This window comes from Oncorhynchus mykiss, chromosome 11 (assembly GCF_013265735.2).
Source record: "Oncorhynchus mykiss isolate Arlee chromosome 11, USDA_OmykA_1.1, whole genome shotgun sequence".
In the NCBI taxonomy this organism is placed as follows: Eukaryota; Metazoa; Chordata; class Actinopteri; order Salmoniformes; family Salmonidae; genus Oncorhynchus; species Oncorhynchus mykiss.
Window position 1 is genome coordinate 54,988,295 of NC_048575.1, and position 27,644 is coordinate 55,015,938.

General features: G+C 40.6%; 2 protein-coding genes across 5 annotated transcripts; one reads left to right on the plus strand and one right to left on the minus strand.

Annotated features, from left to right (window-relative positions):
• Positions 1–2,907: 2,907 nt before the first annotated feature.
• LOC110535973 (synapsin-1) lies at positions 2,908–21,728 on the minus strand. Of its 2 annotated transcripts, none has more exons than XM_021621403.2 (13): positions 20,755–21,728; positions 18,567–18,624; positions 16,895–16,986; positions 16,170–16,326; positions 12,636–12,725; positions 10,198–10,260; positions 9,934–10,076; positions 9,668–9,742; positions 9,478–9,580; positions 9,203–9,352; positions 8,941–9,010; positions 8,196–8,787; positions 2,908–5,709 (listed from the first exon to the last, which is right to left on the minus strand). In XM_021621403.2, exons 1-13 carry the CDS (start codon positions 21,078–21,080, stop codon positions 5,574–5,576), a joined length of 2,055 nt encoding a protein of 684 aa, XP_021477078.1. In that variant the 5' UTR covers positions 21,081–21,728; the 3' UTR covers positions 2,908–5,573. The 2 variants fall into 2 exon arrangements, with proteins under 2 accessions (XP_021477078.1, XP_021477080.1); XM_021621405.2 differs by having other exon boundaries at positions 2,908–5,671; positions 20,755–21,727.
• LOC110535974 (transcription cofactor vestigial-like protein 4) lies at positions 14,101–27,644 on the plus strand. Of its 3 annotated transcripts, XM_036935808.1 has the most exons (6): positions 23,348–23,857; positions 24,421–24,522; positions 25,428–25,551; positions 25,663–25,888; positions 26,442–26,529; positions 26,641–27,644. In XM_036935808.1, the coding sequence occupies exons 1-6, from the start codon at positions 23,791–23,793 to the stop codon at positions 26,949–26,951; spliced, it is 918 nt and encodes a 305-aa protein (XP_036791703.1). In that variant the 5' UTR covers positions 23,348–23,790; the 3' UTR covers positions 26,952–27,644. The 3 variants fall into 3 exon arrangements, with proteins under 3 accessions (XP_021477082.2, XP_036791703.1, XP_021477083.1); XM_021621407.2 differs by lacking the exons at positions 23,348–23,857; positions 24,421–24,522 and adding an exon at positions 14,101–14,337; XM_021621408.2 differs by lacking the exon at positions 24,421–24,522 and having other exon boundaries at positions 23,364–23,857.

The window sequence follows — 27,644 nt, forward strand, 5'->3', positions numbered from 1 at the left end:
TCTGATCCTCAACACTGGGGCCCCTCATGGGTGCATGCTTAGTCATCTCCTGTACTCCCTGTTCACCCACGACTGTGTGGTCAAGCACGACTCCAACACCATCATTAAGTTTGCTGACGACACCAGAGTGGTAGGCCTGACCCAGAACCTATATACTAGGCAGTGTCAGAGGAAGGCCCCAAACATTGTCAAAGACTCGTCACCCAAGTCATAGACTTTTCTCTCTGCTGTCGCACGTTAATGTTATGTCTTTTTCTTGTGTTACTTTTGATCATTTAGGAAATATTTTCTTAACTTTATTTTCTTAACTGCATTGTTGGTTAAGGGCTTGTAAGTAAGCATTTTACAGTGTTGTATTCGGCACATGTGACAAATAAAATGTGATTTGATACTAGCAAATCTCCAGATTTACTTCCGGGTGTTTTTATTTAAACAATAATTTAGTTAGCATACAGTGGCAGGTAATCTCCCTAAATATGATTGTTCACACTTCATAGCTTTGACTGAATTTCCCATTTCATTACTGTGTAAAGATCCTGAGTGGCACAGCGGTCTAAGGCACTGCATCGCAGTGCTAGAGATGTCACTAAAGACCCAGGTTTGATCCTGGGTAGGATTGGTCGGGGTAGGCCGTCATTGTAAATAAGAATTTGTTCTTTAACTGACTTGCCTAGTTAAATAAAGGTTAAATAAAAAAGTATTGTAAATATCTATGAAGGGCGCAAAACATGTCCAGTCGTCAACCATTCCCTAATGTGACATGTCAGATTATGAGTTGTTCTGTTTTAGGTTGTCATTTTCTATTCTTATGCTAATTACTGTGTCTGTCTGGGTATCAGAGACAGTCAGAACCAGATGCACCTGTGCTCACGGTGTCTCAGGGCTGTTTAAGTAGGTCCGATCTAGAAATAGTGAGAGAAAGAGATGTCAGGGCCCCCTCCTCGCTCTGCCATCTTTGTCTTTGCCCTCCCTCCCTGTCGGTGACAATGCAAGGCTCATGTTATCACAGAAATTGTATTAATCTCTATCAAGATAATGAGAGCTGAACTCATTAAAGACATTTCCCCCAACACTGCATTACTGACTAACAGCACCAGGCAGGGCTTGAGTGGAGCTGTAGACCTGAACTACTTCCTAAAAGCTTTAGAATAGATTTACTGTATTTGCTCCTTGAACTAATATAACATGTTGCACTTGAATGTGTGTTATTTTGTCATATATAAACACTTTTCTTCCTTCTGATAGATAGGGTTGACAACATCTCATATGTCACTGTCACTCCACCTCCACTCTACATCATGTGGTTGTCAGTGCGATTCTCATGTCATATTGTGTCAACTCGAGAGGTGGAGAGGTAGCAGTAAACGACACTATGCCATTTGTATGCCAGGAGATCAGAGAGGGATTTTGTGCAAGTACTTATTCAACATGAAATCATCTCATCACTGTCGAGATGAAGGTCTCTCTATAGGTCATCAGATATTTAAGAAGATTTATAGTGAGGTTGGAAACAGCAGCGCTCTGAGTATCGAGATAAGAAATGCAGGCAGACAGAGCTTTAAAATCCTGTGTGACCTTTCAGAAAAAGTTAGCCGGTTAGAACCCATACAACATCCTGCAGAAATTGGATTCTGCACTCCAGACACACTAGTGTATAATGAAAACTTTCAAGGGAAACATAAATTGATCCATGGTGTAATTAAAATATCGAACTCCCTCATCCTTCCCTAGCTATGTCCTTCTGCTGCATGGGCCAACCATGGAGTTTTGACAGAGCTCAGGGACTTTTCTTTTACAAGACAGTTGTGCAACACAGCCATGGGTTGACTTTGTCTTAACAACCTTTTCTCCAAGCCAAGTCACAGCAAGAGCACTCAAGGGAGTACTTGGATTATTAATATACAAAATAAAGCTTAAAACAAACAAGCCATGAAGCAAGTTCTCTGTCCAGAGTAAAGAGACCAAGAATAACAATATTATCTAGATCTATTTGGCCGTATGGGGTAAATGCTGCTGTTGTCTGGTAAGACATTCCTATTGAATTTACAGGGTTGGTGTGTTTGCTTGTACTGTATATTAGCCTTGAATGAACACACATGTTGCACTGTAATAATAAAAAAGAAGCCATGATCAGCTTTGGATATTTTCTGTGCTTGCTGGCTCAGTTTTAATGAATAGGATCATTTGAAAGTGGATAGTATTTTGTAGTAATGCTGGCACCAAATCGTATATCCTACGTCTCACCATACTACATTTATTATCCATTTCGTATAGCTGGCATATCATGCATGAAAATAGAAATCTTACAAGGTTACCAGATGTTTAGAATATCCTCTACAGCCCATTTGTTGCTGTAATATGGTTCAAGCCTGTTGCATTCCTTCCTGTTAAGGTGGCGCCAACCTGTGGTATTCTATTTTCTGTATATATCTTTCTCTTATAACATGTTCTCCAAGCAATAACACATTATTTCTGTCCTTACAACAATATGATAAGAAAGACATTATCAGAAAATAATCATTTAGGCCACTCCACTCTAGGTACTGTATTTTGAAACTAGGATCTCATTTTGGTGCATTGTGCGTGTGGTAAAGTTCACAGTACATACTGTAAAGGCCTCTGAGCCTTCCACTGGCTGGTCAGTCAGACTGCAACCCTGCACCACCTTGTGGTCACATTGGTAGAGCTAAACCTTATTACACCAATATTATTGAGTCAAACCTTATGTATAGAATAGCTTATCTCTCTGTGTGTACTGTATGCAACTATGCTATCATTCCACAGAGGAAATGAGCCATTGGCTATTCACAGTTTTGCACTGGGCTTGCTGATGTCATATCTACTCAATGATAAGTTATCCTTTATCTGACTCATTCCTCATTTGAACATAACAAAGAAAATGTTTAATCAATGTTACTATTGGTCTTGAACTTTATTGAATATGTGCACATGTTGATAGCATAGTAGTTTTCACATAATTATTCAGCTACATTGCAAATAACATCAACTATACGTTTCTACATGTATTTTAACACTCCACCATGATTTACAATATATTTAATATTTCCTCTTCATTGTTGTTTATTTTAGATACATATATAGATTTCTTATTTTATACATCTGGCAGGCATCAATATTGACAATCAATTTCACAGAAATTCATAGTGCAGATAACAGATAAAACCTTTCCAAAATAAAACATCTGCATTTAGAAAACAGGAAAACCACTTTACCAAAGGAAAAAGGCATAGCCTACCAATTGTAAACATACATTCAAATATACCCATTAAAAAGAATGTAAACATTTAAAAGAAACATGTACCATGTCAACAAACACGTCTATGAATGTCAACAAATAGGATTCATCAAGATTGTTGTAATTATCACCCCAATGTGTAACCCACAGGAGGATTATAACTCCAAACATAGCTATGAGTTATAGGAGGGAGAGCATACCACTCTGTTACGAGCAGAGGCAGAGGGCAGAGTAAAACAGTAACAATGCATGCCAATCACGCCTTCATCTAGACAAGTCAATTTCACAGATTTGTAGGAGGTATCATTTGAGGTTTCTGTGATCCACACAAAATGGTATACCATGACAATTCTGTTTGCCGAGTTCTGATTTACATTGAGTCCTATTATAAGAAGTTTAATAGACGTTCGAAAATCAAAGACATGTAATCCTGAATAGAAGAGAAACTGAAGTTAAAAAAGCTTCTTCAAAAAGTAGAAATAATCCATGACCATAAATGCCAGTACTAAAAAGGGCATAATCCCCAAAAAATGAATGACAGAAATGCCAAAAATCAACAACCAACATCCACAAGTATTCATTGAAAACACACAAAATATTAACAAGCAAGTCAGCGGGGGGGGGGGGGGGGGGGGGGCGTGACGAATCTGCATAATTTGTATGTCACTATCTATACAACAATTCTATTTGGTTTGACAGTTTTACAGAACAACATGAACACGTTTATGCACCACTTATCACAAGGGGTCACTGTGGATACACAAAGGGGCAGATGCACAGGGGTTCTGCAAGGAGGTTGGGACTTTCCGAAATTGGCTCCAAAACAACATATTGCCATGTTGACATGGAACACACTCTTTTTGGAAGACATGTTTAGTGCCCTTGAAAGAGGTCTCAGCAATGGGCTCTCTTTCTGACCAATTATCAAAGGGGTCATTGATTGATATTTTGGGGAGAAAGTGTTATGAGTAGAAAATCTAACAGAAGTATAATGCAGTGCTATATCCCACAGGGGGAATCCCAGTGCGTTTATTTTACACTGCCTACATGATCCATGGGACATTCCTTGGCTGAGCATTTCATTGGACTAGGCCTCCTGCTCACAAGCTGTGACCCTGTTGGGAACCAGGGGACAGACAGCACAGGCACCCAGACACTCTCCACTCACAGAGACAGCAGCATTCCAGGCCCTTGTGGGCTGGTAAAATAGAGCTCTAAGACGGCTGTGTCTCTGCAATCTGACATTAAAATCAAAAAAACATCTATTGGGTCATTTCAAATAACAAATACATTCTACCTCAATAAAAACACATGCTTTTACTATCATTTGCAGTAGATCATTATCCTAATTACAGTGCAACGTATGGAAGACCTGACTCCTGACACGAGTGTGTCACAATCACCAGGACATCCCTGAGACAATACCATTTGATCTGACTGAACTCTGTGTCTGTGTAAGGCATGTTTTCCAAGATGAGTGCTATTGGGGTTTTGTCCTAATGTAACAGGAGAAGGGAGAGGGAGGCAGCAACGGCATTCTCACAAAAATAACACATACTTTTGCAATGCTAACTACTCTAGCTAATTACATGTGACAACACGGTTACAAGCGCCAAAGTGAGTGGTTGAAACTGCAACCATACCTCCTTTATTGACATGCATCTAAAGCAACATCACTTAGAATAAATGGGTAGCTCAAACAGCTACAGTGTTGCTTTACTGTAACAATGAAGTGACCTACTGTGATGGTTTAGTGATGGTTCATTTGAGAGCCAACCAAAAGTTGGTCAAATGTGTCACTGTGATTTTACAGTAACAACAGAAAACTGGCAACACTTTCATGAAGATTACCAGTGTATTGATCCCACTATTAGCATAAAAAACATTCAAAATGATCAAAGGATGACCAAGCAGATATCTTTCAATACATACCATACAAACAGCCACTGTCCCATTATATAACAACACAATCTATAAAGGGACAAGAATCTTCACCCTTTTTTCAGAAATTTAAACACACGTGCAACAACAAGAGAAGTGTGTGTGTGTGTGTGTGTGTGTACAAATAATTTTGAATGTGAAGGTGACTGGGAATGTTTCAGACTGACACCAACAAACCTAGCTGTATTATATTCTATGTGTGGTCTTGAAATGTATAGGCAGTGGATGTTTTATAATGAATGTTCACATCAATGTACATCAATGTCCATAATAGGGAGGTGAAGTCCTGTTGGTCCTTTGCGCATTGGCGGGGAAGGGTCTGTCTTTCAGTCTGTCTGTCTTTCTGTCGGTGTGGGAGGGGGGCTTACTCCATCTCTCAGTCTGAAAAGAGACTGGCAAAAGATTTGCGTAGGTTGCGTATGGTCTCAGCCTTCACCTCATCCTGGCTAAGGCTGGCCTGCGGGGCTGGGGTTTCTGGAATGTTGAAGGCATTGGTAAGAGACTGGGACTTGCTATAAAGAGAGGAAATGGCAATAGAGGAGAGGAAGAGGCTATTAACGTCATGCAGCAAACTCATGGAATGGTAAGACTAGGGTATGGCAGGAGAAAAAGAGAGAGAGACACACGAGTTCCTTCAGTATGTAATATAATTCATTACATAACTGATTCAGTGCATTGATCAGCTCAACTTGATCGGTGAATGACAAATGGCATGCTCCTTTTTCAACTTTGATTTTGACCTGGGTTCCAAGTTCTGGAGGGCACGAAGAGAAATGAATTGAAGGAATTGTCTGCAGCTTTGACTGTTAATAGCTTGTTAAAGCCATATTCCTGATGCAGTCCTAATCTACTACATAACACTTTCTCTTACTCCTTCCACATTTGGGCCCTCTATCACATGCACTAAGGAACACTGCTCTTTTAAATCTTTGTTTTATTGAACATGCCGTAATGATAAAGGTATTTTAATGACATGACGAGTGCCTTGGTCTTCCTTGTTTGTTTTTTTATGACCAATTAACCCCTATACCAAAGATCACCTTTGAACGACGAACACCTACTGTTGTGTATCCTAGTAGCAATTCCTCTCTTCCTTTCTCTGCGAACACTGCTCCAGTTTTAAAGGATGTATCAACTAAACTTCATTTTTCATTCATCACCAGAGAATTACAAAGAAATTCAACATGGTCATACCCGATGGTATTTAATACCAACCTCTCGTCAATGAGACCATCAAATCTAGCATGATCAAAAATAGTCCTTGTAATTTCCTGATCCTCAATGGAAAAGTAATAGTCATCATGTCTTTCATTACAATTATTCATTACTTTTTCAGTGTTTCCTGAAATTGGACATATTTCATGTTATTGTTGAATCCTGTGAAGAATAATCTGAATCTAAACTTGATCAGCCATGCACATAATCACATGCTTGATTGTAAAAGCTTTTAACACACACTTCTACCGTTTCTGCAAATTATTTTGTAGAGCAATGATAAAGGGGAGCACAACATATAGGCAACAACAAATTCCCAAGGTTTGACAAACAAAAAAAAGGGTTGAAGGAGTGCAGGAAATTCTAGATGATGGCAGTCACTGGAAAAGGGCTTGTTGAATAGTGTGCAGTACACGAAGTGTGAAAAAAACATTCCTTTGAGCATGATTTTACATGATACAGAAACAGTCCACAAGACTTATGCATATGAGTGATTCATGCACACCCAGTCCAAACATTTGTAATGTCGATCAAATAGCGATCTTATAACATATCCCATTACAAAACATAGATTATTTCCAAATTCAATATTTATCTCAATATCTAGCCTACAGGAATAACAGGATCATGCACATCAGTCCCCATGGTGGAGATAAAAATAAATTAAAGCTAAATCTGGAACACAGAATCCTCTCATCAGTTATATAACCATCTTTATCTAGAGTGAGATAGATAGAGCATCCTGTGTGGCTGACTGGTGTCATATTACATCTGACAAAAACAACAGGAGGATGTTACATCCTCTCCCTCAACGTGATCAAGACAAAGGAGATGATTGTGGACTACAGGAAAAGGAGGACCGAGCACGCCCCCATTCTCATCGACGGGGCTGTAGTGGATCAGGTTGAGAGCTTCAAGTCCCTTGGCGTCCACATCACCAACAAACTAACATGGTCCAAGCATACCAAGACAGTCGTGAAGATGGCACAACAAAACCTATTCCCCTTCAGGAGACTGAAAAGATTTGGCATGGGTCCTCAGATCCTCAAAAGGTTCTACAGCTGCACCGTCAAGAGCATCCTGACGGGTTGCATCACTGCTTGGTATGGCAACTGCTCGCCCTCCGACCGCAAGGCACTACAGAGGGAAGTGCGTACGGCCCAGTACATCACTGGGGCCAAGCTTCCTGCCATCCAGGACCTCTATACCAGGCGGTGTCAGAGGAAGACCCTAAAAATTGTCAAAGACTCCAGCTACCCTACGGCAAACTGTACCGGAGCGCCAAGTCTAGGTCCAAGAGGCTTAAGTCTAGGTCCAAGAGGCTTCTAAACAACTTCTACCCCCAAACCATAAGACTCCTGAACATCTAATCAAATGGCTACCCATACTATTTGCAGCCCCCCCCCCCCCCCCCCTTTACGCTGCTGCTACTCTCTGTTATTATCTATGCATAGTCACTTTAATAACTCTACCTACATGTACACATTACCTTAATTACCTTGACTAACTGGTGCTCCCGCACATTGACTCTGTACCGGTACCCCCTGTATGTAGCCTCGCTATTGTTATTTTACTACTGCTCTTTAATTATTTGTTACTTTTATGTCTCATTGTTTTTAGGTATTGTTCTTAAAACTGCATTGTTGGTTAAGTGCTTGTAAGTAAGCATTTCACTGTAAGGCACATTTGAAATATTAAGCTATTGAGTAATAAAGGTGGCATACACTAAGCAAAAATATATTGTTTTGAATGTTTTGGGATATTTTAGGAAAGCTTTGCTTACTTCAGTGGAGGGGTGGCTCCCATAGTAGGGTGGTCATGGCTGGGCTTCAGTGGGGGCTGGGGTTTCTGCTGCAGAGGAGGTTTCCCTCCGGGGCCTCCCTGGCCCTGGGCACTAGGGCGGGGCTGCTGAGTAGTAGGGGCCCCGGGGCGACCTTGTTGGGCTGGAGCCCTCTGCTGCTGTGGAACCTGGGGACCTCCTCCCTGGGACTGTTGCCTGGCAGGCTGACCTGGCTTTTGCTGGGGCCTCTGCTGGGGCTGGCCCCCTGTGGGCTTCTGGCCCGGGCCTCCAGGGGGGGGTCTCTGCTGCTGCTGGGGTCCTGACTGCTGTGGCCTCTGGCTCTGAGGGGAGCCACCCTGGCTCATGGATCTCTGGGGGGAGCCCTGACCAGAGGAGGGTTTCTGCCCTTGCCCTGGGGGACGCTGCTGGGCCCCAGCTCCTGGGCTGGCCTGTCTGGCCTGCTGTGGTGCCTGGGCAGAGGGGTTCTGGGTGTTGGAGCTTTGGGCAGGGGACTGGCCTTGGGGTGAGGGGCGCTGCTGGGAGGGGGAGCCTTGGCGAGGGGCTATACTGCTGGTGGGGGCTTGTTGTGGGCCACCTGAAGGAGACAGAGCACTGTTTATCCAGAGTCCAGAGTCCCTATCAAGCAGTCATTTAAAAACAACTATGTAGCTATCTTATTACCAGCTAATGAACAAAAGCAACAGTGTCAATTGGGATTTGGGGCCTTAATATAGAGCCATTTTCTTACCTTGGGGAGGAGGGCGTTGCTGAGCCTGTGGCACTTTGGGTTGTGAGATGGGCTGAGGGGATGCAGCTTTCTGAATGGCCAACATATCATAATGAGACACAGAGTTAATGGGTTACAAATACACTTTTAGTTGATCAATTGACCAAATATACTGGCCAATTAACAAAAGAGACCACTCATCTAAACACACGGCTTTTGACAATTGTTGACTCATTTTAAGTGTAATAAACTGAGTTGTGGTTAGCAACAGTGTGTCTGTCACCTGTGCGGGCTGTGCAGCTGTGGGGCGGACAGGAGAGGGACTTGCAATGTGTGGGACTGTCTGGTTCATTTTGGAGACGACCAATTCTGCAATTTGTGCACGGTCTTCATCCTGCTGGTCTCCAATCAGGGGCATGGAGCAGCCCACCACCTGAGGGAACGAGGGGGGGAAAATGACATGTTAATACAATGCTGTTACCAGTGTAAATACAGTGTTACTACACAGGTATAAGAGCAACATAATATAAATAGTTAAAAATACTTCTAATCCTTTACCTCTATGATGTAATCCTTGCCATCTTTCCCATGCAGAGCCTCCACAGCACACATATCTAAACCACCAAACACCTCAGAGCAGGAGTCCACCCACATTCGATACCTACAATGTTGGAGAACACTGTTACTAACTAGGAAACACACGGCTGTCTGTCTGATGCACAAAGGCCCAGTCTGTGATAGAACTCACCTGTCTGACATGGCTATCTGCTCCAGCATGGCTGAACCAGTGTTGGTTTTCCAGTTCCCTGAAATCGATGTCCGCCTGTTAAAAAGACAAGATCTACCATTTAGCATGTTCTCTCTTGATCATCTAATTCACATCAATGTTGGGATATGCAGTCTAAATGGATCTTGCTGGTCTTTGATCTGTAGCCTGTGCTAAATAGCTTGGAAATTTGTAGAATGGATTGACCTCAGTCACACCACAACAAGGAGCTCATTTATTTCACTCACATGTAGGCCTTGTAATTGTCTCCAATCTTCTGGATGCGGACATCGTACTTTGCATCAATGAAAGGTTCAGATGTGGCATAGGTCTTGGTCAGAGCAACAACACTGGCAATATCTTGGAAGTCATATTGATTGTCCACTTTCACCTACAGGGTAAAGATACGATTGAAATAGATTATGTTAATAGTAATTACTTGTGAAGCATAAACACTGATCCAGGCCTACTTTATCTCATTTAAAACAGTAACAAGAGCAGGCCTATCCTACCTTCCCCATCCCTGAGTGGGCGTGGCCCATTTTCACCACCACAGGGAAACCAGGAGTGGTGATCTGGAGCAAAAGACAACACAACACCCTCCATTGGCAAACATCATACTACACAGTCTCCAGATATGTAGGTTTGTTTGACTAAAGGGAATGTGCAGCACAGAGTTTCTTAGTAAATTGCTAATTGAGTAAACTATAAACTCAAAGTTGCTGTTCTTTGCTAAAAGAGTCAGGATACAGCTAAATAAGAAAGCCACACTTGTTAATGGGCTATATAGATAAGATGATACAGTGAAATCAACTGAGTGAGAACCCTTGTAATTAAAACATCTACTGTATACTACCGTTCAAAAGTTTGGGGTCACTTAGAAATATCCTTCTTTTTGACAGAAAATACATTTTGTCATTAAAATAACATCAAATTGATCAGAAATACAGTGTAGACATTGTTAATGTTGTAAATAACTATTATAGCTGGAAACGGCATATTTTTAGGTGTACAGAGGCCCATTATCAGCAACCATCTCTCCAACGTTCCAATGGCACGTTTTGGCACGTTAGCTAAAAGTGTATCATTTTAAAAGGCTAATTGATCATTAGAAAACCATTTTGCAATTATGTTAGCACAGTTGAAAACTGTTGTGCTGATTAAAGCAATAAAACTGGCCTTCCTTAGACTAGTTGAGTATCCGGAGCATCAGCATTTGTGTGTTCGATTTTCAGGCTCAAAATGGCCAGAAGCAAAGAACTTTCTTCTGAAACTCGTCAGTCTATTCTTGTTCTGAGAAATGGCAGCTTCATTAAATAGTACCCTCAAAACACCCGTCTCAATGTCAACAGTAAAGAGGTGACTCCGGGATGCTGGCCTTCTAGGCAGAGCTCGTCTGTCCAGTGCCTGTGTTCTTTTGCCCATCTTAATCTTTCCTTAGACTAGTTGAGTATCCGGAGCATCAGCATTTGTGTTCGATTACAGGCTCAAAATGGCCAGAAGCAAAGAACTTTCTTCTGAAACTCGTCAGTCTATTCTTGTTCCGAGAAATGGCAGCTTCATTAAATAGTACCCTCAAAACACCCATCTCAATGTCAACAGTGAAGAGGTGACTCCAGGATGCTGGCCTTCTAGGCAGAGCTCGTCTATCCAGCGTCTGTATTCTTTTTCCCATCTTAATCTTTTATTTTTATTGGCCAGTCTGAGACATGGCTTTTTCTTTGCAACTCTGCTTAGAAGGCCAGCATCCCAGAGTTGCCTCTTCACTGTTGACGTTGAGACTGGTGTTTTGTGGGTACTATTTAATGAAGCTGCCAGTTGAGGACTTCTGAGGCATCTGTTTCTCAAACTAGACACTCTAATGTACTTGTCATCTTATTCAGTTTTGCACCGGGGCCTCCCACTCCTCTTTCTATTCTGGTTAGAGCCAGTTTGCACTGTTCTGTGAAGGGAGTAGTACAGTGTTGTACGAGATCTTCAGTTTCTTGGCAATTTCTCGCATGGAACAGCCTTCATTTCTTACAACAAGAATAGACTGACGAGTTTCAGAAGAAAGTTCTTTGTTTCTGACCATTTTGAGCCTGTAATCGAACCCAGATACTCAACCAGTCTAAAGGCCAGTTTTATTGCTTCTTTAATCAGACAACAGTTTTCAGCTGTGCTAACATAATTGAAAAAGGGGTTTCTAATGATCAAGTAGCCTTTTAAAATGATAAACGTGGATTAGCTAACACACCGTGCCATTGGAACATTGGAGTGATGGTTGCTGATAATGGGCCTCTGTACGCCTATGTAGATATTCCATTAAAAAAAATCAGCCGTTTCCAGCTATAATAGTCATTTACAACATTAACAATGTCTACACTGTATTTCTGATCAATTGTATGTTATTTTAATGGACAACAAATGTGCTTTTCTTTAAAAAAATAAGGACATTTCTACGTGACCCCAAACTTTTGAAAGGTAGTGTACATCTACTTCATTGAGTGAAATATGCCGAGGCCAGCATGAGCCCAAAAAGGAAAAGGAAAACTGGAGTGATTATGGAGTGATTCATGTTGATTGTTGAGGCGAGCTGAGCCGAGAGCAGGCCTGCGACTGTAGTCATGGAGGGGGAACAGCACTGCGGCAATACAGGCAGACACTGATCTCAGTGCAGTGCTTCTGAGGGGATCCGTAGGGCACAGGAATAATCGAATCCACTCTGGCTCAACTAGGACCTGTACACATGCACTCTGAGCCAGTATTAAGATTGATTGCTGTAATTAGATCTGAGAAAATAGATGTGAACTAGCTATTCCTTTATCCTTTTCTTACTGGCCACAGAAGCATGCGTGTCATCCAAACAGAGGGGCAACCTAATAGTCTGTGCTTAGGTCTGTTTAGTGTGAGGACATGGCCATGCCGTGGTGGGGGAGGAGTAGAGAGAAGCAGATGGCAGAACACCCACCATTTCCCTGTGGTTGGGATAGTAAACCTGCTCGATCAGTGGGAATTCCTCTGGTCCCAGTTGTTTGTACAATCTCACCATATTAGCAAACTGAAACAAGACATGATAATACAGAAAATACATTACCTTTACAGTAAAATCAATAGTCATGATCTGTCTAGCTCAAGAAATAAACAATTTAACCTGCTTTATATTGCCATGCTTACCACTAGTGTTGTTAGAATTTTGACTTCGATACTGATACCAGGTTTAGTATCACAATACTCGATTACCATCACGATACTCGACACCAAAACAATATAAAAAAGGATACCAAAACGATACCATGGCATAAAAAGAAGGCGTATTAGCCTAAGTCACATAATGGCACTAGATCCAGACAGATCTTTTGAGTTCAATATCATTTCATTTGAAATGTTTGATGTAAATTTTTCCAGAGACAGCCATGTATGTATTAATGAATCAATTATACAAGCATACAAACAATTTGAATTTGTTTTTACCAATCTAACTACATAATGTTAATCTGAATATTAAATCAAGCTGTAGACTAGGCCTATTCACAATACAGGTGAATGCATATTCAATAGGAATGTGTCCATGCATTGAGTTATTGAGCTTATTTTGGCTGATTTCATACAGATGAAAAATGTTCTGTTTCCTTTCTATTTGGGACCTATTTTATTATACTGATCAAAAACATTTGTATAGAAGAAGCAATCTCTTATTTTATCAAAGTGTGCACTGTCTCTTTAAGATCAAATGACATCATTCACACACAGCGAGAGAAACAGGAGAGATGTGACTGAGGCGAGGGAGACAAAGTGAATGAATAACGTTTTTTGCAATGATTGTATGGTTTTTGGTGACAATCCGCTTTGAAATCAGCCAGTCGCGACCCGTCATTCAGGGCAAGTGGGGCTAGCCGTTGCCTGTTTTGCATGTTATTTTATAATTAATACATGTCACATATCATTTTGCAAACAATGTAAAAAATATATATAATTGAGTTAATAAAGCGGCATACAAACATGGTCTCTTTTTTGCTTTCTTGAGTAAGGCAGCTCCAAAATGCAGGTGTTTCAGCCTAGTACAGTGCTTTCTGAGGTGGTGGGGCAGCCAGCGGAAAATACAGAGTGTAGGGGTTGGTAATGTTCTGTAGTTGCACTGTGATTGGCTTGGTGCTCATCGGTCATTTGACATAAACATTCCACAACAAGTTGGAAATCGCAAATTCAACAATGAGTGGTTTGTACGGAATCAGTGACTAACTAGCCTGCTATTCAGTGGAGAGGGTGTGTGGTCCAAGTCTGGGTAAAAGGGTCCCTCTTCCAAGCTTAAAAGGATAAACATTCACATGCAACACCACGGGCCAGAAAAGGTTGAATACATTGGCCATGCAATCAATCCAGCATGACTTCTGCCGCGTTCAAAACAACCGGAAACTGGGAAGTCTCAGACTTCAGTGAGTTCAAGCCAACTGGGAACTCTAGCTCTGACTGGGAGATCTGAGAAGTCGGGAACTCTGGCCTCTTTCTGAAGATCACTGATTTCATGATTCAACCTAGTTTTTTTTCCAGTTCCCAGTTGTCTTTAAAGAACCATAAATCCAGAGAACGCCAGACATTGATGACAAATTCTGATGACAGAATATGCCCACAAGTCCACGCCACCTTCCTGCAAGTGAGCAAGGCACAACAAGGTGAGTCCAAAAAGGTATTGTGTGCTACTGCATAAATGATGTAATATGCCAGGAAGATATGTATACTGTAGCTAAGAAAGTAATACAAAGTCTATGTTGTGTAGTTAGCTGTTAGTAGCCCATGTGCCTCACTCTAATAATTTGGTCCCTTTCCCCCTCATGACTTCTGACTTGGTGGTGCACATGAGGCCTATAGCCTGTTTTAGAGAAATGTCATCATTTAATATTTTAAGAGCTTAAATTGTCTGCTTATATTCCCCCTCTACTTATCCTATGGTTCTGACTTGGTGTACAGGGAGAACACTGTAAGAACGGCCCATGTTCGGAATTCTGTCACTGTACATTTCAAAAGCGCTGAACAAATAATTATATTGACTAGGTCCGTCTTAGCTCACTCATTAATGTCTTAATCGAAATTACGAATTGCCTCTTTCCCTTATGCCATAGTTTGTACATCTCAATTGTCAGAAGAAACAACATTTGTTTAAGCAACTCAGCCATATCAGCTATATTTTTTTTAAAGTCAATAAATTAGGTTGAATTAACTGTTTTGCTGCCAGACAATGCTCAGCTGATAGTGAGGTATAGGGTGGTAAGAATTCACTCCATGGTGCTAAAAAGAAAGCTCTACTGTTGGGACAGCTTTATGTAGGCCCTAACAGTTTGTGGCACTGTTTGTCACCATTATAGTGCAATTAATGTATTGTTTACTGTTGTGTTGTTTATTGGCTTTACTGGAATGCGTCTACATAATATATATATTTTTTGCCCCACAGAAAAATGTACATGCTAAAATCACCACTGAAATCATCTTGTAGAAGTAGGCTTGTGAATTGATATTAGCTTCAACTGTAAGCTAGAATGGAAAGTTAGCCTACAAAGCTGGAAGCTACCGGTATCTTGCATTGAAAGTGTTCTTAGCATGTAAACGACATTGTTTTGGGAACAGTAATGAACAGTTGCAACATTTTGCCATGTTGCATTATTCAAGTGTGTTAACTTTTCTGCAGCACAATGGAGTGGGGAGCTAACATGATGCAGCCCAGACTGTGCAGGTGTTCCTCAGGACAGGCTAGAACTAGCAATGAGTTAAGCTTACCGTATGCTTCCCAGACTAAACAGTTTGCGCATATTTTATGCTGACATTTTCTGACGTTTTGGTTAGTTTTGGTCTTCGGCAGGGTTTGTTTTCTTGACTCAAGTTAAGGTTCGGTAGCCAAAGTCTACGCCCCTTCATCGGTGATTGGTCAACAGTACTACTCCTAGTAGGAGTGGGAGCTATGGACGGGATTATTCAATTAAGTGCTCGTTGTCATTCAACGAGAAAAGACTAGTTTTCATGCAAATTTTTCCACTTGAGAAATACTGCACCAAACATCTTAGATAGATGTAAAAGGACCTCCTCGGCAAAATCGTCTAAATTAAATATAGATTTTGGATTTATTTTAGATTAATTCTACCTATTTTGAGAAAGTGTTACTGGGTATGTTATTGCTACGGTGGCTCAATAGGGACAAACAACAGTTATATTGCCGCTTTTTTCTTCTTTCAACGAAGGTCTTTAGGGAGTACGCGAGCACAGATGTTCATTTCGCATAGTCGAGTTCTGCCAGAATGTATAAGGACTCCTTAAGTGGAGCAGGCACGGTGCACTTGCTCTAAAAGGGGACATCGGCTGTGCTGACAGACAGACTTGATCCTCTCTCAATTACTAGACAACGTGAGACACATTTGATAGAAGTACCGAAAGTAACAAAAATTCTAGTACCAAACCATTTTTTATGTTCTAGCATCAAAAAATAAGTTTCAGTATACCGGGCAACACTACTTACCACCCATGGCTTGTCACAGAAGTTGTAGACAGAGTGCAGAGAGTTTACACCTGGGAGACCAGCATACTGCAACCCAATCACTATGTGTCGGTGGTCTCCATTCTTGGCCATACTGAAGGCATGCTGTCTAACCAGCACAAAGTCAGGCCTGAAACATCTTGCAAAATAGAAAATACAAAACAATTCCACAAATTACCAATACATTATATTCAGACAGACATATGAACATTTTATTCTGGTATTGTACTTGAAACTTGCAAGAAATCCTGCATGTCTTGTAACATCAGCAAATCATGAAACACACTGATGATCTTTTTAAAAAATGTATAACTATCTTAAAGATCCATTGCAGAAGTTTTTTTCTCAATATCAAATCATTTCTGGGTAACAATTAAGTAACTTGCTGTGACAGTTTTCAATTAAAATAGTCAAAAAGAAACAAAAATAGCTTTTTCTCAAGCAAGAGCAATTTCTCAAGCAAGAATGTAGCTAGGACTGTCACCAGGCAGACCAAAACTCCATCCCACCAAAACAGGCAGAAATGTCAGGTATTATCAAGCAGCTCTTACACTAAAAAGGCATTGTCAGAATTTTCACAATTTCACAGCATTATTCTAAACTCATAGTGTGGAAATATAAAACACATGAAAATCATGTTTTTGAATGCACTCAGCCTTTAAACAGCATGTAGAACACTGTATTCAAAGGATGTACAGTGGACTTACTTGGTGACCTTGGTTTCATTCCGGATTGCTTCTATATCAACACTATAGGCCCCCGTAGCATGAGCTATCAAGTTGATTTCAGAGAAGTCAGCCTGAATGGAAAACATCAGTGTCAATCCCCAACCTGGTCTCTGATTATTTTGTATTATTCTGTATGTAAATCTGGGATACTACATTTAGTATGATATGTTAAGTTTCATATAGTTACATAAGACAGATGGTTACTTAAGGCAAAAACTAAAGTAAGGTGGTTGGTAGGGCTGGATGTGTGTACGTATAACACAAACGTCTAGCAACCCAAAGGTTGCGAGTTTGAGTTTCATCCCAGACAATTTAAGGTATTTAGCTCATTTGCAACTACTTAGCATGTTGGCGAATTCTTCCCCTAACCTTAACCATTTTAGCGAACCCTTCGCCTAACCATAACCTTAACCCTTTTAGCTAACCCTTCCCTTAACCCTAACCTTAACCCTTTAACCTAACTCATAAACTTAACCCTAACCTTAACCCTAACTCTTAGCATATTGTATGTTTTTCAAATTCGTAACATATTGTACGGAATAATACGAAATGCTCTGAGACCAGGTTGCAATCCCAGTCAAACAGCATTGTGATTCTAATAACAGTGACATTCTAAGGTTATAGTTCACTCCAGAAATCGACGTTTGTCAGACGTGATTAAATTAGATGATAGAGTTAAGACAGATGGATCTAGAAGGCAGATTGTGTGGAATACCTTACCGTATTAATTCAATGGCTTTGTCCCCAAATATTATGAAGATTGTACAAGGTAACGACTATCACCTCTGCAGATAATGAGACATTCATTGCACAGGGCTATTCCTGCTGAGAGACTCATGGCACACATAGCGGAAACACTCTAATGCAACATAAAAGGAGAAGACAGAAATAGGAGACATGGAAAATGCCACAAGGCAGAAAAAATAATCCCAACATTTTTTCAAGTCTTCATTTACAAAGCACAGATGGTAGCATTAACTCCACCACCGGGTATAAATGTTTTGGGGTCCCACATAACATCATCTTATTTTCCATAGATATTGTTATCAGATTCAGAGTGACAACATATTATCACACTTAATGATTATCCAACTCTCAGTCCACTTAACATAGTTCAATATGTTATTCATGTCTTGTGTTTTCTTTGATTCATTGTTTATTGCATATAGTAAGTGCAGGTCTGCAGCACCAATGTACAGTCTGATAATGTCACTAGATGCAAGTGTTGTCTATCTGTGTGCTTCAATCCCTACACTCAATAATGCCCATCATGAGGTTACCTGTGAGTCTCATTGGGTGTTGTATTACCTAAAATCACCTCTCCAACTCCTGTGTGGCTCAGTTGGTAGCGCATGGCACATAAAATGCCAGGGTTGGGGGTTCAATTCCCATGGGTTACCAGTACATATGAAAATGTATGCACTCACTACTATATGGTTCTCTGGATAACAGCATCTATTAAATGACTCAAATATAAAATCAACTCTATTCTAAATTGTCCTTCTTTATTTCAAGCAAACACCCCTTTAATCTACAAAAATGTCAAGCTAAAAAGCAAGTCTTTAATGGCTTGTATGGGAAAACCAGTCACCAAAATAATTCTACAGGGAAAAGAGACAATGAAAAAAACAAAGGTGCAAGAGCAACCCACCTGTTCCACCTTAATGTCGAATTCACCATGAACCTTTTTACCTTTGAAGACCTTTACCCTATGGAGAAGAGAGGCAAGAGGGTTAGAAATATATTTGACTTGCATAGCAACTAGGCCTACTTTGGACAGGAGTTTTTAATGCTATCCTATCACACAAGCATACTCAAATGATGGTGAGATGTACGTACATCAAATAAAACAGAAAAACATTAACTATTTTAGAACAATACATCGTCATGGTATCTTACACAAGTATCTCAAATTGAGTGTGAAGCTCAACAAAGACACTTACAGATGATTTGAACATGATGTGCAAATTCTAGCTGTCCATATGCTCCTAACTGAGAGCTTGTTTATTGCTTGATTAATTGAGTGATGTGATTGGCTCACTGTTTTTCTCTGCCCCTTTATAAACTGTTTGCGGTGGGCAATACAGTGGAAACCTTGGTTTTGTGGAGAGAAGTATTACTTGGATGAGATTATTTAAATTAAGGTTATCATGGAAATGCTTTCCATCCACTTAAACCTGTTTTTGTTGGATTAAAATGTGATTGTGTTTTATGTATCCCTCCATTTTGTTGCGACGCTAAAATAGTTGATGATAAAATACCAAATTGGGGAAGAAATAAATGAGCTTCCTAACCAACAATAACGCTTCATAATAAATATAAACATCTAGAGCAAGACTTTACAACTTTCACATTGAGGATTGGAGTTTTGGGCTTGAATAAAAAATGTTTTTGTTAGATTCAGTTTGATAATGTGCAACTGCGCATTAGTTGGCTGGCATATGAAACGAATGGGTAACAGAAGCACAATGCACACAATGCTTTACCAAGCTAGCTATTTTAAGATTAATACATATTTTAATTCGCTCTCCATTATCCCATACTGCCGGTTAGCATCACTATTTAGCACAACATAACTAGCTAGCTAATCCACTGACTCTCAACAGCTAGCAGGCAGCTGCTTCATTCTAAAAATGAATGCATTGTTATTTATGTTGCTAGCTACACTAGTTATCCAGTTAATGCCAAGTATCAACAAAGGCGTACTACAAATTAGATTGCCAGTTAGCTTACTTTAATTACAGCAGGCACAAGCCAAAAAAGATACTGCCACCTTATGGCCTGCTGTATTTCAATTTAGTAAATTGGAGGTAAAACTGTTCTATATGCACAACAAGAAGTTAAAGGTTCACTGTGTAGAAATCACTCCGCCATTTCCTGGTTGCTAAAATTCTAATAGTTCGTCTAACTTCAGTTAAATGGGATAAAACAAGCAAGTATGGTGTAGAGAATCAATGTACCATCTAAACCCCTATTTTCATTAACAAAAAAAATATTTTCAGCTGTTTGAAGCTGGTGTACATAACCGAAATTAAAAGACGCCAAAACAAAACTTAAGATCGGGAAGCATTGAAATAGCAGACATAGAACAGATCTACCACTTAGACTTGCTTTCAATGAGAATGACAATCAAGAACTTATGTTTCTATGTGAACTTGGTCAGGTTACCCAAAAGGTTACATATAGCAGCTTTAACTGCCAAAGCTAGGCAGAGGTGCTAAGTAGACAGTCATATTTCTCAGTGTGTCTGACCTATTACCTGCCTCTGACTTACCTTTCATGTATTTCCACTCAAGCCCATTCTCAAATAACCTGCTCTCTTTGCTCTTGGTGTAAACCTAGGGTGTTGTAGTCGGTTCTATGGTACTGAAATGAGTTAAGTCAAAGCTCTCGGCCAGGGTGTGACACGGTCATACCTTGTCCATAGGCTGCTTACAGGGAAAGGAAACCAATGTGTAATTTGAGTGAACCATCCCTTTAAGAAAACCAAAAACTCTAAAAATGGTATATTATGCATGCTTATTTGGCACGACATAATCATCTGAATATGTAGCATAGTCTCGTTTGCCATGCCTGGCACACGCGAGACCACCTGGAATGCGCTGGTGATGCAAACGAGCAATTTCTGTGTCCTGTTTAGGTAATGACTGTGGATAACATGTCTTTGACATGTACACTGTATCAGACTCACTTTGTTTCGCTCTATATGCATACGTGTGTGTGTTATGACTATAGTAAAGATGAAGTATATCCTAATCATGACCTGTTTATTGGAAGCATAGGCTACTGGCTCACATTTGAGTATAATGGCGTCTAACCTTACACATCACTCTCCTTACCAGTCTGTCTGTTGGTCATCAATAACCAGGAGTATCTTGGCACCAGAGGCAACGCCTGCTTTGTCTGCTACCTCGGTGACTTTCTCAGCGACAGCGGCAGTGGTTTGTTTGACAGCTTTAGTAAAGGAGGATAAAAAGCCAGCTCCGGCTCCGCTTCCAGTGCCCTCAGATTGCTGGTTGGTAGACATACGCCTCTCTGGTGGTCCAGGCGACACTATTGCAGGGTCTTGCTGAGGCGGGTCAGGGCGTTGTAGGTCAGTCATGTACCCATTGGGCAAATTGGACATAAAATTACTGTCCGACAGCCGACGACGCAGGTAATTCATGTTGAAGATCAAAAAAGTATACGAAAAGGTATATGGCGAACCCTCCCCTTTGATGCAAATTAACAATGGATGAATTAACCTACCAATAGCCTATAACCAAACCTATTTTTCCATTTGAATAGAATAATCAGTTGGAAATTAATCAATCCGGGGTCGCAGAAGAAAAAAACAGGTTGTCAAAATGGGTATCAATTAAATTCGTTTATTTTCTAATTCTACCGATGGAGTGGCCTGCACCTGCTTCAAGGTTTAGACCTGTTCAATTGACTCGAGGAAGGATATGTCTACTGGTCACGGTAAGAAAAGTCAACACGAATATCTAACCTTTGCCTACCTCAAATAATTGTCCAAATTCGATTCGCATCCATCAAAAGATTCGTGGGTGGCTGCGTAAAATAGATAACAGGTGAGTCTGGCTTCCACGTCCTCTGACCAGACAGGACGTGCTTCGGTCTCAGTTCTAGGGAACGGATGATCCGTGACTTACAATTGGGTGTACATATTTTTTCTTATTGCAGCACCCCCTACCCAATCCTTCTTTCGAGGTTCGGCGCAGTTTTTCCTTCTATCCTCCTGCGTCACTCCACTGTATCCTTCGAGACGAGCGGGGCAGGTTGGGATGAAGGGTGGTGCTGAAGAGAGACTATTGATAGGCGCTTAGCTTTCGTGTCGGGGGAATGACTGCGGGCATTCTGAGAAATAAAACAGACACTTCACCTCCTACACTGTAATCATTGCATTACAAAGTGTAGGAAATTAATAATTGTGATGTGGTAAAACAATCTATACAGGAAATGCGCCATCTGTTGTCTATGCTCGTGATGAATGAAAAAAGTGAATAAAGCGGTAACAATAGCGATATGTTGAGGCATCTGGTTACATTTTGATATTAAAAGAAAGTCTTTGATTTTAGAGAGTTTTGTGATGCATTATCATAGGCTAATAGGCAAATTTATAGACAAAGCAACGAGTGATTGTTACAGAGAGAATGACTTCTTTGAGTTAAATTGTTGCCTGTTCAGAACCCTGGACGGCACCATCACTGATTCCATTACTGAGTTCACTCTGGTTGAATTTCTTACTGGTGGGTTCATGTTATATAAATACAGGTCCAGCAAAGCTCTCCTGTTCTTGTTACTCTCAATTAGCCTACTCACCCAGAACACTCATAGAAACCAGTTGGTCTACTAACAACTAGCCCATAGAACCCAGTACATTTTTGCTGAATGGGAACTGCTCACAATGTTGTTTCTATTATCCACACTACATCAAGTTACGCCTCTTTTGCATGTTGATTGGTTGACATTATGGCAGGAAATATTCCCATAAAACAAAGCAATGAGACAATGACTGCAGGAAAGAAAACATCACTAAATAGTCTGAAAATGCAGGATAATTTTCTGTCCTATTAAAATGAGTCCTATTAAATCATCCTATTCTATTGAATGTTGATAAAACCAAATGTAATGTAATTCATGTATAACATTGGTGATCATGAAGGAATGTCAGTTTTACTCTGCACACAGTATTCTTGAAGTATATATACATTATAATTAACAAAATCCTCTGAATAACATTTTAGAAATTCCAGTGTGCTCCTCATGGGGTCACTGTTGAGCTTGACTTGCTTTAAAGCAGCACCAATCATATTCTGACACGAGTAGTCTCCATATTTGTTGAGTGCATTCACAGACCTTCATCACCACAAAAATAATTGAGACAGAATATACCAATAACTCCAGAATGCATTCTTACAACACATAAACCCAATAAGATATTTCAATGAGTTATTACATCCTTTAATCAAGGTACAAAATAAATATAAAATGTAGGCTATAACAAAATGTAATCCACTAAATGAGTCCCCCCATTCAAAGGCATATCAATCAATACAAATTCTAAATGTGCTAATTTTTAAAGAGAAAATTTAAAAGTTGTATTTATTTATTTTTAAGTGACTTTATATGTGTCTGGTCCTGAGTGTTGAGTGTGCTCATTTGTGTCCATACTCTTCAGCATGCTCAGGCAAGATTGTTTCTCAGGGCAGTAGCATTTCCAGGACTTAGGAGCCTTTGTCTGGCCATCAACAAAAGCCTTTGGATTAATGGTGAGGCTGGCTCACAGTACAGCTGTGTGCGTGTATGGGCAGGTCAGTGGAATGATTGGAGCACCAGTGGGCTAAGCACTCTAAAAAATGCAGTTTGGTGAGATTGTAGATTAGGAGCGAGGGAGGGGCTGAGGGCAGGTGCTGACTTCCAGAGAGAGGAGAGTCTCTGTTAAATTAACTTGTGTGTTGAGTAATCTATACTACAATCCTGTTTATTCCTGAAATAGCTAGTCGTCTGGATAAGTGAAGTAGATGCTTGGTTGGGTGGTGCAGGGACAGTCATAGAATAGTTTACCATTATTTTCCTTCTCTGAGGTACCTACCTACCTGTGATTACACACTTCCTGCAACAATAACAAAAGCATCTAAAATGGGGGAGGTTGTGATCGGAGCAACCAATGACAATGCAGGAATACATTTTCCTGAAAGACACTGCAGCTCTGTACAGCCTCCTGATACGTTACCTGGGCAAGCTCTAGCCAAGCATCTCATTGCCTTTCCATTACCAACCAGAACTTAGGCTCATTGTGTCCTCTAAGCTCAAACAGACAAGGTGGTCCTCTGTAGTTGGCTTTATTCACAGACAAAGACAATTAAGGAGCCATGGCTGTTGCAAATTTCCAATACATAACTCGGATGAGCAGTGGTTTCAAAGTCTACATCTTGGAAGGTAATAATTCTTATTTATTTTCTCATACTATTGTTTCACAAAATATAATTGTGCTGCAGTGATCTGTGCTGCTTTAAATAGCGGTCTTCACAGCTGCGTATTGCATTGTTATCATGTATGATGACACAGTTGTTATGTTGTTATTAGTTAGTAATTAGTTCACAATGTTTTTAGAAATGCAAATGTTTATGGCCATTATAAAATAACTTTTACTAAGTCGGCGTGAATGTCAATGAAGCCATTTTAGCTGATGGTTTGAGTTGTATAAACACACAAACATATGTAATCCATTCTAAAACATTTTTCTCCCATTAAAGAAACCAAGACAAACGTTCACTTTTACAGTCTGAGTTATAGATAATGTAGACGAGTGTGATAATGATACCTCACTGTATAAACTTTGGTGCAGTTTCAACTTCCTAAAATGTGTCATGGCACTCAAGCATCATTTCAGAGGGGTTTAGGTCAGATGCTGAAAATAACTGTGGTAGATGGAGATGCTCTGAAGATACTGCCCTCTTGTACCTCTACTCCTGCATGGGAAACAAATAACCACGCCTCAGGCATCAGAAAGTCAGTCAGGCAAGGTGTGGTTTCCCCCCAGTCCCCCTCCACAGGCCTCCACTGTGACACTGCTATCCAAAGGACAGAAGGGGAGGTCGTAGGTGAGAGGTTGCGATTGGAGGGACAGTACTGTTTGGGATGTGGATTGGATTGAGGATTGTGGATTGGGGGAGTATTTGAGGTTAGGGGGACCAATCATGTAATAACATGACCTAATCATTCAGCGTTGCATCTCAATGTGGTAGTAGAGCATTGCATGCTAATGTGGTGGATTTCTTTTGGCATTCATTTGAATTTAGCTTGAAAGGAACAACATGATGTGAGGTATGAAGAGGTCTGGTGTTAGCTTTACAAAATACAAAAAACAGTGTCATGTATTGGTAAGCTTCACATCGATCTCTCTGTCAGTAACAAAAAGGATGTTAGCAGCTGCTGATGTGTTTCAGTTAGTTTCTCGCAATAAGGAGAATGCTTCTGTGTGATGTGTGTATTGTAATGACAGTTGTGAGACATTTAGTTCTCTTTTAGTAAGAAGTGATACTTCAATCAAGGCATTAGCAACTGAAGTGTTAAGTTTGTCCAGTTCAAATCACATTTTGAGTAGAAACTAATATTTCTCTCATAGATATGTAAATGAGATGGGTGTCATCATCACTGTATGTAGAAAAACAACATTTACCGTTCACATTGAATCAGCTGGAAAGAGTTGTAATACTCACCAATCTGGTTGGTCTAGTTCAACAGCTTAACGGAGTTTACAATTAACGGTGGCATGAAAGCTTTCCCACGAACCACTCATACAGGTGATGAACCATATGTCACAGTGCCACAAACCAAAACAACCAGTCACCTATTTACTCATTGCCACACCTAACGTCTTTTCAGTCAGTTACAGTTAGGTGTAAGTCATCATTATCTGTGCCAATATATCAACCAATATTTATACTGTATATTATTTCAAATAGTAACCATGAGCTTTACTTGTGCTTGATCTTTCCTCTTGTAGGTCAGCCCAACCAAAGAAGTGAAGATAGATTCAGGCATATGGCCAATGAGAGAGTTCGAGTGCCCCAAGTGCATCCGGTCAAGCGCAAGCACAGCTTTGAGTGTGGTCTAACATTGGAAGAAAGGTTTGTAAAACCTCCCCATGACTTTATAACATCATCATTGACAACCACTGGTTTCATAACTCCATGTCCTGTGTGTGATTCCATGTTTCAATGTGTGGTTTTGTGTTTCAGGCGAGAAAGGGCACAAAGCAGGAGCAACATGAGAAGGCCAACTGTGTTTAGTGTTCCCCAGAGTCCCACATCCTCCTGGAGCCCAACCCCCAGCCCCACAGGTCATTTGCCCTGCCATGTGTATCCCACACCACCTATCGATGAGCCACTGGACCTAATTAAGAAACCAAGGAAAGAGCCTGAGAGAACAGAGGAGAAAACCAAAAGCACCGCAGCCATCAATCAGGTAATTTCAAGAGGAAGAATTATAATAGTGAGTCCAGGTGCTAACAACTTGAAAGACGGGATTTATTGTTTGTGTCAGTCATATTGTATGTGCCTTTGTAATCTCCCAGTGTAGCCCTAGGCAGTCAGAGCCTACATATCTCGGAGATCTCTGTAGGGAGTCTAAACTCTCAGGCACATTCTATTCCCAAGAGACTTTATGGGACTCTGCTTGTCCATGATATCCAATCCAGCCTGATTTGGGAAGATAATGTGAGCAATGGTGGGAGGATGGTCATCAGTAAGAGCAAACAGACAGCTCTCTTTTTGGCCTGTTTGTGCCACCCTGATGAGGGTGAACAGTTTTCAGGTCCCATCCCATAACCAAATGTATTTTGTTTCCAATAACAAACTGAACCCTCGACAAAGACTTAGTGATGGTGAAATGTTTTATGTTTACATTGACATGTTAATCCTATTGTTTTGGGGGAATGAGAATTTCAGCTACATTTCAGCTACACAGCTACAGAGTCATATACTGTTGTGAAATGAACCAATGATTTTGCCTTGTTCAGATGCGTCCTTCTGTGATCACCTGTGTGTCCTCCACAAGAAAGCCCACCTGCAGATCTGAGGTCGGCAGCAGTAGCCACTCCTCCACAGGTCAGTCTCATACTCCTTTTATCTCATCAAAACTAGTGCTACAATGCTGCTGTTATATTGCAGACTTGTTAAGAATTATGCCTGACCTTTGTTGTATTCTTTCCACTGTAGTGTTATCTAAGCACAGCTATGACCATGTTGTGGAGGAACATTTCAAGAGAAGCCTGGGGATGGACTACCAAATGGCCAGCTCCCGCCAGCTCTCCATCAGCGTCTCTGTGGATGACCATTTTGCCAAGGCCTTGGGAGAAAAGTGGTTTCAGATCAAATCGAAATCCTCCTCATGCTCCTCGTCTACATCCTCTCCACCCAGCAGCCCCAGTTTCACTTACTCCCCCAGCTACGGCCACAGCCCAAACCAAGCTCCCAAAGAGTCTCCAAGTACCACCACTCCCACCTCCAGCTTCTGGTCAGTCAAATAAAACTACAGACAGCTTTCCTGGAGAAAGAGTGAACTTTGAGACATAGCATTTAATGCGATACAGCGGCAGATCCATGCTTTTCAAGGAATAAGAGCACCAAGGAGACAACGTTGGTGAAAGTGTATACTGGAGAACAGGAATGCAGGAATACTAAGCCACTCTATATGGTTGAACCATTGAGTGCATCTCCACGAGTCTATTCCCTGCCAGTGGAAGGGGGAGTTATTTCAATTTCAGGGGACAAGCAAATGTTGCAGTGATGTCTTTATTTCTCAATTTCTGTCCCAGCCTGTCCCAGCCTTTTCAATAGCATATCTATCTCTGAATAGATGGTGATGTGGGATGATAGTTGGAGAAAAGAAATGTGCCATTATATTTCATTAAATGTGCCATATTTCATTTCATTTGGTGATGATGCCACTACTTTCGTGATACTGTATTTATACTATGTTTTTTAACTAACCTGGATCTTATTTTCTGTCTAATAAATTATCTACTGTATATAGTGCTAACAAATTCACAAAATCTGTTCAACACAGTAACTTCATGTTTTTGTATAAACTATGGACAACTCAAAAGGAAAAACCTATTTGTGTTGGGATATTGCAAGTTATTCCATTAGCTTTATGAATTCAAACTTAAGCCAACCTTATTATTGTATAAAAAATAAACCTGGAAATTTCAGAAAGAAAA